A 13,119-nucleotide genomic window follows, 5' to 3' on the forward strand; every position below is an offset into this window, starting at 1 on the left:
CCAGCCTTGAGATGAAGCAGCTGAGGGCTGCGAGGGACCCCGTCAACCTCTGCACGTCCTTGAGACGTGCAGGGGGTCTCATTGCCTCGATTGCCCGGATCTTATCCGGGTTCGCCTCGATCCCCCGGTCTGACACCAGGAAACCGAGAAGCTTCCCCACCGAGACACCAAAGACACATTTCTCGGGGTTAAGTTTCGTGGAGGTCGCGCGTAGTTTGTCAAAGACTTGAGCTAAATTTTCTAGAAGGGAATTCGATTCTCTAGTCTTGACAATGATGTCATCAACATACACCTCAACTATATCTCTAACCAAATCACCTAATGTAATATTCATTGCACGAGCAAAGGTGGGTAAGGCATTAAGTAGTCCATATGGCATTACAACATAGCAATAAAGACCATCCACTGTTACAAAAGTTGTATGCTTCCTATCAGCCTTAGCCATTTTGATTTGATGAAAACCAGAATAGGCATCTATGAAGGACAGCAAGTCACACCCGGAGGTGGAATCTACAATTTGATCTATTCGAGGAAGTGGATAGGGGTCTTTTGGACATGCCTTATTGAGGTTGGTGTAGTCGATGCACATCCGAAGCTTCCCGTTAACCTTTGGGACGACGACTGGATTGGCCAACCACACAGGGTGGTAGACCTCTTCGATGAAGCCCGCCTGCAGCAGCTTGCGGACCAATTCATGGATGAAGTTCTGCCGCTCGATGGACTGCTTTCGTGGCTTTTGCCGCACCGGCTTAGCGTCGGGGTGAATCTTCAGATGGTGCTCAATCACCTCCCTGGGGATCCCGGGCATCTGTGACGGTTCCCAGGCGAACACGTCAACATTTGCCCGAAGGAAGGCGACGAGCGCGCTTTCCTATTTCTCTCCTAGGTTCCCACCGATGCAGGTGGTCTGGGAGGGCTCCGTTCTAACCTGGATGGTCTTCACGGGAACATCGTCCATATCAGACGGGTGGACCTTGGGCACCTTGGCAGGCACCTTGGCACGTGAGGGTGAAGGGTCGGACCCCTCTGCACCAGCAGCCGGGGCGAGTCCCGCTGCCAGTGCATGCAGCTTCTCTACCGCCGCCACGGTAGCGGTCCGGTCACCTTGCATGGTGAGGACGCCAGCAGGGGATGGCATCTTGAGGACCAAGTACCCATAATAGGCAACGGCCATAAACCGGTACAGAGCCGGTCTGCCAATGATGGCGTTGAATGGGAGGTTCACCTCCGCAACCTCGAACTGTACGTTCTCTGTGCGGAAGTTCACCTCCGTCCTGAATGTGATCAGCAGGGAGATGGTCCCCACCGGGTAGACGGGATGAGGGCCCACTCTGGAGAATGAGCGAGATGGAGCCAACTTGGGCTCCAGAATCTGCACCTGTTTGAACGCTGCATAGCTGATGATGCTGAGGCCGGCGCCTCCGTCGATCAGCACATGGTGGAGCCTGATGTTGGTAATGGTGGGGGCGATGATAAGTGGTAGCACCCCAGCCCCCGCCATGTTCTCCGGATAGTCAGATGGCTCGAAGGAGATGGTGGTGCTCCTCCACCACTGGTGGGGCGCTGCCTTTGGTGTCCCCGGCTTCACCGAGAAAACTTCTCGGCGAAGGGTTTTGACATCCCGCTGGGAGATGAGCTCCGAGCTACCGCCGTACATGATGTACAACTTCTTGTGGCGCTCGTCCCCCCGGACTCGGAGTTGGACTGGTGGAAGAGACCCTTAAGGTCCTTGTTTTGGGTCTTTTGGGTCTGGTACCCCAACTCCCTCTCCGTCGCAGCTGTATCGAACGTCGGAGACCTTCTCCTTGCCGGACCGCCGTGGCGGAGAGGAGCCATCCTTGGAGGCCTGGTCGCGCCTCTTGCTGAGGCGCTCCGCGAGTTTCTGAATCTCGTAGCATTCTGCAGCGCTGTGGCGGGCCCCACAATAAACAGGACACGACCCGGGGTCAGTGTGCTATTGGCGCAGGCGCTTGCCGCCCGAGTTCTTGCTCCCGGCCGCTGCCGCCGCAGCGACCGGAGCCCTAGCTCGCGGCTTGTCCATGCTGTGGTTCTTCTTATTCGTTTTCTTACCGCTGCCAGGAGCAGCGACACTGGAGCCCCCCGCTTGGGCGGGTCCTCCTTGAGGGGCAGAGTGCCATGCACGACCCTCTGCAACCCTAGCACATTTGTCCGCCAAGGCGAATAAGGTGGTGACAATTTCCACCTGGTGTGTCGCCAACTTCTCCAACATCTTCTCGTCGCGGACCCCCTGATGGAAAGCCGTGATGATAGATGCATTGGAGATACGCGGAATGGTTCCACGTACCTTGGTGAAGCGGGAGATGAAGGCCCAGAGGGTTTCCCCGAGCTGGTGCCTCACGGCGTGGAGGTGGGCCTCCACGCCATACTGCTGGTACGTGCTGGCGAAGTTCGCCGTGAACTGCGCGCAGAGCTCTCCCCAGGATTGGATGGATCCCGTAGTGAGGTTCATGAGCCATGTCCGGGCTGCCCGGTCAAGGCTACATGAAAGTAACTTGCCATTACGGCATCGTTACCCCCAGCCGCAGTGATGGCGGTGATGTAGACCTGTAGGAATTCCGACGGGTTGGTTGACCCATCGTACTTTTCCGGCAGGTGTGGCCGAAACTTGGATGAGTTTGGGGGAAGTCAAGAAATGCTAGATCAAGGGGTGAATGAATACGAAAAGCACACAAGGGTTTAGAGTGGTTCAGGCCACCTGAGCGTAAAACTCTACGTCCACTATGTGTTGTATTGCTTGTGAGAACTTAAAGCTTTCGAGAGCTTGTGAGCTTGGGAGTCTCCTCTTTTTTTTCATCGTGTGCGCTCTCCCTTTTATAGGCTCAAGGGGAGCGTGTGCACCATGTGGGGCCCCGACGGGTGGACCCGGCGACACATTAAATAATGTACTCATCGGAGTCACAGATTCGGAAATCTTCCTCTTCGGCTCCTCCCTGTAGTCCTCGATCTTCTACCAGGGTATGGTCATGTGTCGTCTCACCGGCACAGTGTCTATTGTCAGTGACATGCACAGTGAAAGTCGTGCTGTTACTGTTGGGTCAATTCCCGCTGACAGGCGAAGGGGGCTGTGTTGACTTGCCGTACTGTAGCTTCCACGCACACTGTAGCAGCGCGCGCCGCAGCCCTCCTACAGCAGATCATAATTACCCTTTGCTCACGCGCGCGGTGTTGTGGTGTGACTACACGCCGCCCGCCTTCGTACGCGGTGTGGTGATGCGACGCGCCGCCTCGGTAACTGGCGGGCTTACCGTGGTGTTAGCATACCTACCCGACGTGTTAGTGGACAGCCCACACCCTGACCCGAGCACGCACACCCCACCTACCCGCATTTAATGCAGTAGTTGGGCTGGTGTCCCGCAGAAGGCTGGCTGCCACCGGACACGTGGCAGAGCTGGCTTAGCAGCCGGTTCCTCAGGGGCACGTGGCGACACCGGACCTCCTCCCCGGAGGGAAGGGAGGTCCGGGCCCCTGAGGTCGACCCAGGTGCACAGGCCCCCACAGGGTCCGGCTTCCACACGTGGCGGCACCGGACCACCCCGCGGGGGTTCAGGCCGGTGGTGGCCGTTCCGAAGCACCTTATCCTTGTGGGCATATGGAGGCTTCGGGCCTGTTAGAGCACGGGGTAAGGTCCGGAGACCGCGACCCCAGCTATCAGGCTCGGGACGTACGCCCCGTCACCCAAAGGCTTAGCGTGAGATTACGGATAACCTCGCGCCCCTCGGGTTGGACACACTAGCAGGAGGTACCCCTGCCCGTATGTACCGATAAGACCCATGCCAGCTGGGGCTGAGAGCCCCTTTTATCCCGGTTGGTATTACCAACCATCCCCATTAGTTCCGGTTGCCTGATCCAGGACTAAAAGCTGAGACTTTTAGTCCCGGATTAGCGGTCTCGGTTGAGAAACCGGAACTATGGGAGATTTGCCAATTGGAACTAACGATCGTTTCTGTACTAAGTGATCACTGGAACCTTGGCAAGCCATCGTGGAGTTCTTACACCTTCGGAACAGGGTGTCAGAGACACAGCTAACTGATGTAGATGATACTTTCATCTGGCGATGGACTGTCGACCGTTGCTACTCTGCGAAATCGACCTACAATCTGCTGCAACAGGGAACATCGGTTTGGATGGAGCAAAGAGAGTTTGGAAGACGTGGGCGCCGCCAAAGGTGAAATTTTTCATTTGGCTTGCCACCCGTCGACGACTCTGGACTGCAGATCGCCGTCTGCGGCACGGCCTTGAGGCTGACTCCAGCGGCGTGCGGTAAAGGCTCCGGTTCTCTATCGGTAAAGACTACTGTAGCACCGTATCGCTCCATCGGTGTTCTCCAAACCGTGCGGTAAAATAGAGGACATCGCCTGCGTCCCGCACAGACGAAGGCACTGCCGGCGTCCTCCATCGCGCGGGCCCTCCAGCGCATCTCCACGCGCGCGGGCTGCGGGGCGCGCGGGGCGCGGCAGGGGCGACGGCGGGGCGGTGCGGGAGGGGCGACGCCAGGGCGACGGCGGGGCGGCGCGGGAGGGGCGACGCAGGGGCGGCGGGGCGCGGGGCGGAGGAGGGGGCGGAGCGGGGGCGGAGCAGGGGCGACGGCGGTGCGGCGCGGGGCGGAGGAGGGGCGGAGCGGGGGCGGAGCAGGGGCGACGGCGGTGCGGCGCGGGGCGGAGGAGGGGCGGAGCGGGGGCAGAGCAGGGGCGACGGCGGTGCGGCGCGGGGCGGAGGAGGGGCGGAGCAGGGGCGGAGGAGGGGTGACGGCGGGGCGGCGCGGCAGGGGCGACGGCGGGGCGGCGCGGGAGGGGCGACGCAGGGGCGGCGGGGCGGAGGAGGGGGCGGAGCGGGGGCGGAGCAGGGGCGACGGCGGTGCGGCGCGGGGCGGAGGAGGGGTGGAGCAGGGGTGGAGGAGGGGGCGCGGAGGGCGGGCGGTGGAGGAGGAGGGGCGCGGGCGGCGCGGAGGAGGAGGCGCGGGCGGAGGAGAAGGGGGGGCGGGCGGAGGAGGAGGAGGCGGGGCGCGGGCGGGCGGAGGAGGAGGAGGAGGGGCGCGGGCGGGCGGAGGAGGAGGAGGAGGGGCGCGGGCGGCGCGGAGGAGGCGGCGCGGGCGGAGGAGAAGGGGGGGCGGCAGGGGAGGCGCGGGGCGCGGAGGGGGAGGGGGCGCCGGGCGCGGAGGAGGAGGGGCGGCAGGGGAGGCGCGGAGGAGGAGGAGGCGGAGGGGGAGGGGGCGGCGGGCGCGGAGGGGGAGGGGCGGCAGGGGAGGCGCGGAGGAGGAGGGGCGCGGAGGGGAGGCGCGGAGGAGGAGGGGCGCGGAGGGGGAGGGGGCGCCGGGCGGCGGAGGGGGGCGGAGGGCGGGGCGGAGGGGCGCGGGAGGGACGGCGGTTGGGGGTTGGGGAAAGAGCAGTTGGTTGGAAGATAGGATAAAAAATTGAGATTGTGGGGTATAGAGGATGTTGATAGAGGATGTTGTTGGAGTAAAAATTGGTTTAGAGAATGAAGTTGATATGGAGGATGGAAATAGGGGATGGAATTTAGAGGACATCGCTGGAGATAGCCTGAGGCAAGATCTGAATGCTGGCTTTGCGACCAAGAGGAGGAGTCTGCAGATCATATGTTGGTCAATTGCAGCTTCGCGCGGGAAATCTGGTGGGGAGTACTGAGCAGCTGCCAATGCTGCTGCTCTTTCCCGCGGAACATGTCCCTGCAGGAGCCCAAGGAGAAAAGGAAAGGCTTGGATTCGCTGTTCGTTCTTGTGGTGTGGTTCCTCTGGAAAGAGAGGAACGCTAGGTTATTCCAACGGTCTGCTCGCACAAGTCTGGCAACGCAAGGAGCAATCTTGCAAGAAGCTTTCCTAGGAATCTAGCGGTTGTATTTCGATCTCTCTGCCTTTTTGGCATGGCTTAGATCGGCGTGAGCCCCTCGGGTTGCTCCGCGTCATGTAAAAAGTCTTGTAATATTTTTCTACTCTGCTTAATACAAAGATGCACAGATCTCCTACGTATTCGAGAAAAAATAAACATCCAGTTACCGAGCTGTGTATATCCTCCCAAGAACATAACTGCATACACAGTTCACATTAGTTCTCAAAAATAAAATCAAAATAGCTGCATACACAGTTCACATTAGCTAGCATTAACATAGTGCGACATACAGCATGCAGGACAACTCATAGGCAAACAAGTTCGGTGTAGTGTTCTATGACACCTCGCGCACACAGGTACCGCGCGCGTATCACCGGAGGTTCACAAAGCCAACACGTTTAACTGATTACGACGTTCTCGACGACGCGGGACGATCCTTATTTTGTCACACGCGCTGCTATGAGTGTTGACGACTACGACGAACACTCAGGCAGCTACGAGGAACACGTACGCCCATATCTTTTTATCAGGGGCAGAAAGGGAGCAGCTTCGACAGGTACTCCAGGTCCATCTCGATATCCTCCATTGGCTCCAGCTCCCCTGGCACGTCCTCCACGATTGTTGACGGCAACAGGCAGTTGTCGCTGCCACCTCCAACGCCACTGCTTCCCGCATCAGGGGCCACAACGAGAACCTTGGACTTGGAGTGGGTTGCCAATTCAGCTGAAACATTGGGAGCAGCAGCAGCATAGCTGGCCTGTGAGCTCTGTACTGTGGCTGGGGCAGGATCTTGCTGGAGCAGGTTGGAGAGGGAGTTGACTGCTGACATGATCACGGCGTGTTCAACTTCAGCCACGCCCGCGAGCTCCATGTCGATGTCGTCGTCGTCGAGGAGATCATGGGATATCCTCTCAAGCACCGTTGCTGCCGCTGTCACATCAACGCCATTCCCTGGAAGGGTTGCTGAGTTGATCTGCTCGAAGATCTGGGTGCTAGTGTTGTTGAAACTTGAAAGTACAGTGGTTTAACTCCAGTTCCATCGCGTTTCGGCTCGACGAGCCAACGGAGTAGTCTTGCTGGACCCATGGGTTGGCCGGGCGCTTGGCTGACCTAAAAATGTCCTTGACGAACTTCCTTACGTCCTCCGCCCGGACTTGGCTGTCTGCAGAGGTGCCCATTCTGGTAAGAAGGTTCCGCCGCTTCCTTGGATTGACCATGTCATTGGTAGTTTCATTCATGATCCTTCCACTGGAGATGTTCAACATGTCCCTGTGCTGGAGGCCACCTGAAGGAGCACCTGTGATCATAGAGGAACGAACATGAGCTGAAATGGAAATAACAGAGTCAGCAGGTTGCTTTGAAGTAGAGATTAAGTTTTTCAAGTTAGTCATGTAATTTACATATTCGATGAATTATTAACTATAGAAAATAACCAGGGAATTTGCAATATCAGACTATCAGTTCTTCAGTAAAGAAATGTTCAGTCCTGAAACAAATGAATCAGGTTTGAAATTAGAAAAGGAATGTACATTTGCATAAGTAAGTTCAATGGACTTAATGGTGGGTACAGAATGGAAAACCCAATAGATTCATAGCATTGGAGTTACTAATAAAAGGCTCGACCAATTAAGATTACGCCAAATTAATTTAAACACTTTCCCTCATCTAAAAAAGTTAATTTGAGCACTTGGGAAAATGAAAAAGATTATCAGTGCATTTGCACCTTGTTGTAAGCACTCCAAAATAATAAAAGAGGTTATCGCCTTATTGGTGCATTTGGACCCTGATGTGTCAAAACATGGTAAATATTTGTTGCTTGTAGTCCGTCCTCGCCTTCTCTATGATGTGCGCAAGATTTATTCTTTACGTTTATGCTTTGAGAATTGTTTACAAAAATGATACAGTGATTTTGGCACACCATGCACATGAAAGTGACAAAACATGTGGTTCTGAAGTTTTAACCTCCTGTTAAGCACAAGCAGTATACAGAAAGGCAAATTCTGACATGAAAGTTTACCTGAACTTGGGATGAGAGTATGCATGGCATCCTGGGATCCATAATGATTTCTTCCAACAACGTTTGCTCCAATTGACATGGAAATCTGATCCTCAAAATGCTCTCTCTCAATCTCACGACTACGATATAAATCTTGGGTGCTAGAAATCCCTGTAACTTTAGACACTGAATGCCATTGTTCAAAATAAGGGTTCTGCGGATGTGTTTGCAAGGATGAGTTGCTGTAATTGACCATGTCCCTGTGCTCTTGGGGGTCATCACCTGAAGGGGCTCCTGTGATGACAGATGAATGGCCAGGAACTGGAATTTGAAATTAAAGAGTCATCAGGCTGCTGTGAAGTAAAAATTAATTTCTTTGTGTACTAGTCATGGATTTCAATGATTTAAGGAATTATCAGCTTTAGATTAACCGCATAATGGAAAAGTTATAAAATGAAACAACCAATTCTTTGGTACAGAAATGAAGTGCTGGTAGCTCTGGTGTTTGTTGATCAGATTGTAATTTGTATGACAAAAAGTCCCAAAACAAATAGAACGATTTTGAACCATGAAGTTGGTAAGGGCATCCATAGTTGCTTATAGGATTCAAATGGACTCTTCGGGTAGGGAACTGGAAAGCTTCATATATCTAATAACAATAGAGTTAGAAATAAAAGGATCATCTAACAACTAAGATTTGAACTGGTTCATTTGAGCCTTGCATCGGGGAAATATCTGTTGCTTCTGTTCAGTTGTTTCCTTCTCAATAACGCACTCAAGATTTATAAAATTCGTATGTTTGCCAAAACCTCAAGATTATGGAATTTTAATTAAACACAATGTAAGATGCTTAGAACCATATTTATGCTCACAGAGAATGATTCAGGAAACTACATGTTGTGATTTTGGTACAATATACACATGGACATTGCATTGGCAGAGAACAGTGGTTCCGAAGTTATGGCTTCGAAAGATTACCTGAGGTTGGGGTGAGTGTAGGCATGCTATCTTGGGATCCATCATGATTTGCCCCAACAACGTTTGTGCTAGCTGACACGGGAAGCTGCACCCCAAGTTTCTGTCCCCCAAACTGTTGATAATCATTATCGCGATATAAATCTTGGGCGTTGGAAGGATTCCGCTGAGTGTTTTCCTGGCTCAGTGAATACAGACGATGGTTACTGGATAAGAGTGTCAAAATGTGCTTCTTCAATATCCATGGTGCACACTGCAGGACATGCCTCCTGAAAGAATAAAAAACCTTCACTTTTAGTTCAAGAAAAATGTACAGAAAGAAATGTCAGATAAAATAAGCAACTTAATAGATATATTGATTTCTATTTTGTGCGGATTTATACAAACAATTTCTATCTCTATATACACCTAGTCCCCATTAAGCTTGCCTTGCTTCCTGTTCTGAGCACATGTTACAAAATCCACATTCCTATGCAAAACAATTTAGATTTTAGCTAAACTCAAAATAGTCTAGCTGTTCACCATACAGTTGAGAGTGGAAAAACAGATACATTGTGTATTGTACTGGAATTCGTAAAAAATATATTTAGTAGTTTATAATTAAATTTTTCATGAGCTATAAATAGAATTAATGACTATTAGCTATATACCATTTTATTCTAATTTGGTGGTCTGTCCAAATTTTCCTTTTTGGTTAGCATGTATTCAAAATTACCACACACATATTATTTCTAAGAAAACCTATAAAATATTTTGGGTCATTAATGAGAGGTGAATTAATAGTCTGGTGCCCTACAATACTATGTGCTCCCTCGGTCCATCCATGTGAGATGTATTTTTAGTAGGAAATCTTCAATAATAAAGTTTTATCTTTAATTTATCACAAATATGTTACCATTTACTACAAAATCAAGAAATCTTAAAATTCCTCTGTACATAATTTGACTAAGTATTGGCCGAAAACGAGCAATTTGACTTTTTCAAATAAATAATATGCCTTATATATAATGATGGACAGAGGTAACTTTTTTTTTACTGAATTGAAGATGCTTTATGTGTTCACCAAGTTTTCATAAAAGTTCTGACACTATATATATCCATTCCCCATATACAAAGAATATCTTCGTTTTGCTAGCTTCTACATAATTATATGTCAGTCTCATTTTACCTGTGAATGGTTGCTTGCCCACCAGTAAAATCTATTGTACTCAGCCAAGCTGTATTCCTCCCACGCTGCTGGTACGTTTCTTTCAAAAATCTTGGCCCCTTAGACAACTAATTAGATCAAGCATACAGTTAGAAGCAAAGCGAAAATATTTTTATGTTAGCAAACAAATATTTTGGGTGACATTGCTTGTTCACATACGTACCATAATGTCGAGGGTCCCTGTTCCACCTTCTGGACAAGTGACCTTCAATGCAGCTACGTTCTCCCAGTCTATCTCTATCTTCATCTTTAAACCTTCATTAACTATCTCCCAGATCAATCTGCGGTTTGCGTAATAAAATTTCGCCAAAAGATCTCCATTATACCTTGATGTCCACTGCCAAACAAAAGATTTCGATATAAAGTAGTGATAACCTAAAAATATGGCCAATGTACTATATATGGTCTTCTCGTAATTAGTAAACCTTTGAAATCTAGTTTAGTCTCCTAGTTTCACAACCATTTTCGTAAACTCTAAAACAATAAATTATAAAGTTCGTTGGACCTTGTTCTGAACCACTTTTTTTTTTGCTATGGCAGACTTTTCTGAATTATAAAGACAGAATATATGCATATCTAAGAAAAGAATAGTTACTAGGAAACACAAAATATCAATATGCACTTTGGTGGAGAAAATTAACCTGCCAAGCACCAATTCTTAGAATATTAGCATGGAACTTAGAAGGCTTCGGTGTGCGCCTTCCTTTTAATTTGGCATCTGGCGCAGACTCTTTTTGGAACATCTGGTGAAGTCAAACATAAGAAAACAAAGTCAAAAGACATTCTATACAAAATTAGTTGCGTGAAAACATTTGTTTGTGATAGGATATTTGCACCATGTCCATTTTATATTCTATAACTATGTGGAGGGGATATTCGTCAAGAGGGAGTATGTGACAGTTCAAATCGTGACAGTTCAAATCGAATCACCCCTCCACCTAGGAAAAATTCAAACATGGATATTGTTAGAGATGGCTTATATGTCCATTTCTAAAATCTTTGAACCACTACTATTTTACTCAAGAGTAGCCTTGAAGTTACTCATAAATAGCTTCTAAAATCATATGACAAAAGGAAACAATATGAAAACAACGCTTAATTCACTTCTCCATATTTGTTTTAGATACAACACAATCCAGAAAAGTTCTATTACAACTTAGTAACCACACTCACGATAACTAGTATACCATGTTCATATACCATGTCATGTTTTCTTCCCAGGCAACATCATAGACAAAACCCAGATACAACAAAAACTACATGGGAATTAATAAAAGGTGAAAAGGAAATGTTGAAAAGTTTCTTGCTACAAGTCATGCTTGATAGAGAAAGTAAATCAAACGTAGGCAACATGTACAAACTCATAATCTAAGGTACAAAAATGCAATCACATAAGAATCATGAAATCAGTGTTATCCTTGCTAATTTCTTGCCACTGAATTCTAGATTTTTGAATGCGCTAAATAACTCAAATAGGCACTTTCCATCCATAAGCAAAAAAACAACATGCAACAATCAAACTTCAAATACACAGCTCTACTTATGACCATGTGAAAAGAGAAGTCTTTGCAAACTGCCCTATACATACTGTTTATTTACAAATAAAAATAAAAAAGATTATTCCGTGGGGAATTCCCTCCATACTTTCCGACCAAAAAAAAAGGAAACAAATGTGGACATAGGAAAACACCAAAATAAAGTTGACTTTATGGATAGAGATAAAATCTCATCTGGAGCTGCGGTGGCAATCCAAGCCGGAGCATATTCGGTGATGGTGATACCTCGACCACCTCCTCATCGCCATCCTTGTTGCCCGAATGGTTCCATGCCCTTTGTGGTTCCTTTCTCCATCCCACATGTATTCTCCGCCCAAGCCCCAGGAGAGAATCCTGCCTAACCTTTTCCAAATGGTCTATTTGCTTACTGCAGGGCTCTGATGACGAAGAAGATGGCGATGGGGATCCAAGTAAGGCATGCAAGTGTTTCGTAGGAGCCATGGCAAAGAGCATGTGCCACGGGGAGTCTAAACTTGTTGTGGCTTTTGCAAGGGTTTTGTGCTAGCGGCGACTATATATATTATGCAAGGAAGGTACATATATTTATAGAGATACGTAATATATTTGGTTCTCTAATAGCAATTAATGTTCGAATCCTACAATGAGATATTGCTAGCAAATTACAGATACTTCAAGTGCCACTCTATCTCACCAGACACATAGACACGGTTGAGTGCTAGGTTTTTGTCGCCTAGCTTACCGATTGTTAAAAAAAGATATCTTTTTAGGAGCCTTAAGAGATTCTAATGAACAAGTACCATGTTTTTCTCCTACCAAAGACAAACGTCTCAGGGCTGCATGGTTGTTCATATAGCTGTAGCGGCCCACCTTTTGGTTAAAAAGTTAATATGATTTGGAAATCTTGCGTGAACATGGTTTATGGTGGAAAGGCAACAAGATAGTTCATTTATGGTATAATTCCATGCTAGAGCTACAGAGGTTCTTATATTTACATAATTAAAGATTAATAATAAGTATGCATTGTTCTTAGTGACTATTTATCATCTGCATTCTAATCTTGATAAAACTTTTAGAATTGTCATTGCTGTTATAAATGAGAGTTTAGACTATGATTGGTCAATCCAAATGGAAGTTCATCATAGGTTTCACCTAGCACGAACAGCCATGGAAGAACACTCAAGAGTGAAGTATCAGTGGTATCTACATACAATATACTAATAAGGAAATATATAACTTTCTTTAAGCTATTTATCAGCTGCTTTTTGTAGAAGAATTTATTTGTAGTAAGAGTAATGTAAGATCCACTTCATATATTTGATGATAAATTTTGATACAATGCTAATGTTTGGAAGACAATTGCTATTCTAATCTAAGCCTACAACGATCAAGATTCTTGGAAACAAATGTAGACTAATGATTTTTCCCACTGTTTGCCTACATGGCCGTTTAGCCCATTTACATGTTGTATAAACGCTTCATAGTGGCTAGCCATGTCTACCCTGTTTAGTGACCATTTAATCAGTTTAACTAGCCATTTAGTCCGAATAAATAGCTAAATGA

The 13,119-nt window shown here is 48.5% G+C and overlaps 1 protein-coding gene across 1 annotated transcript; it reads right to left on the reverse strand.

Annotated features, from left to right (window-relative positions):
• Window positions 1-6,412: 6,412 nt before the first annotated feature.
• Window positions 6,413-8,939, reverse strand: LOC112896316. Its single transcript, XM_025964250.1, has 3 exons — window positions 8,839-8,939; window positions 7,882-8,181; window positions 6,413-7,161 (listed from the first exon to the last, which is right to left on the reverse strand). The coding sequence occupies exons 1-3, from the start codon at window positions 8,861-8,863 to the stop codon at window positions 6,857-6,859; spliced, it is 630 nt and encodes a 209-aa protein (XP_025820035.1). The 5' UTR covers window positions 8,864-8,939; the 3' UTR covers window positions 6,413-6,856.
• Between the last annotated feature and the right edge of the window lie 4,180 nt (window positions 8,940-13,119).

The sequence above is a fragment of the Panicum hallii genome, chromosome 6, assembly GCF_002211085.1.
Source record: "Panicum hallii strain FIL2 chromosome 6, PHallii_v3.1, whole genome shotgun sequence".
NCBI classification, from domain to species: domain Eukaryota; kingdom Viridiplantae; phylum Streptophyta; class Magnoliopsida; order Poales; family Poaceae; genus Panicum; species Panicum hallii.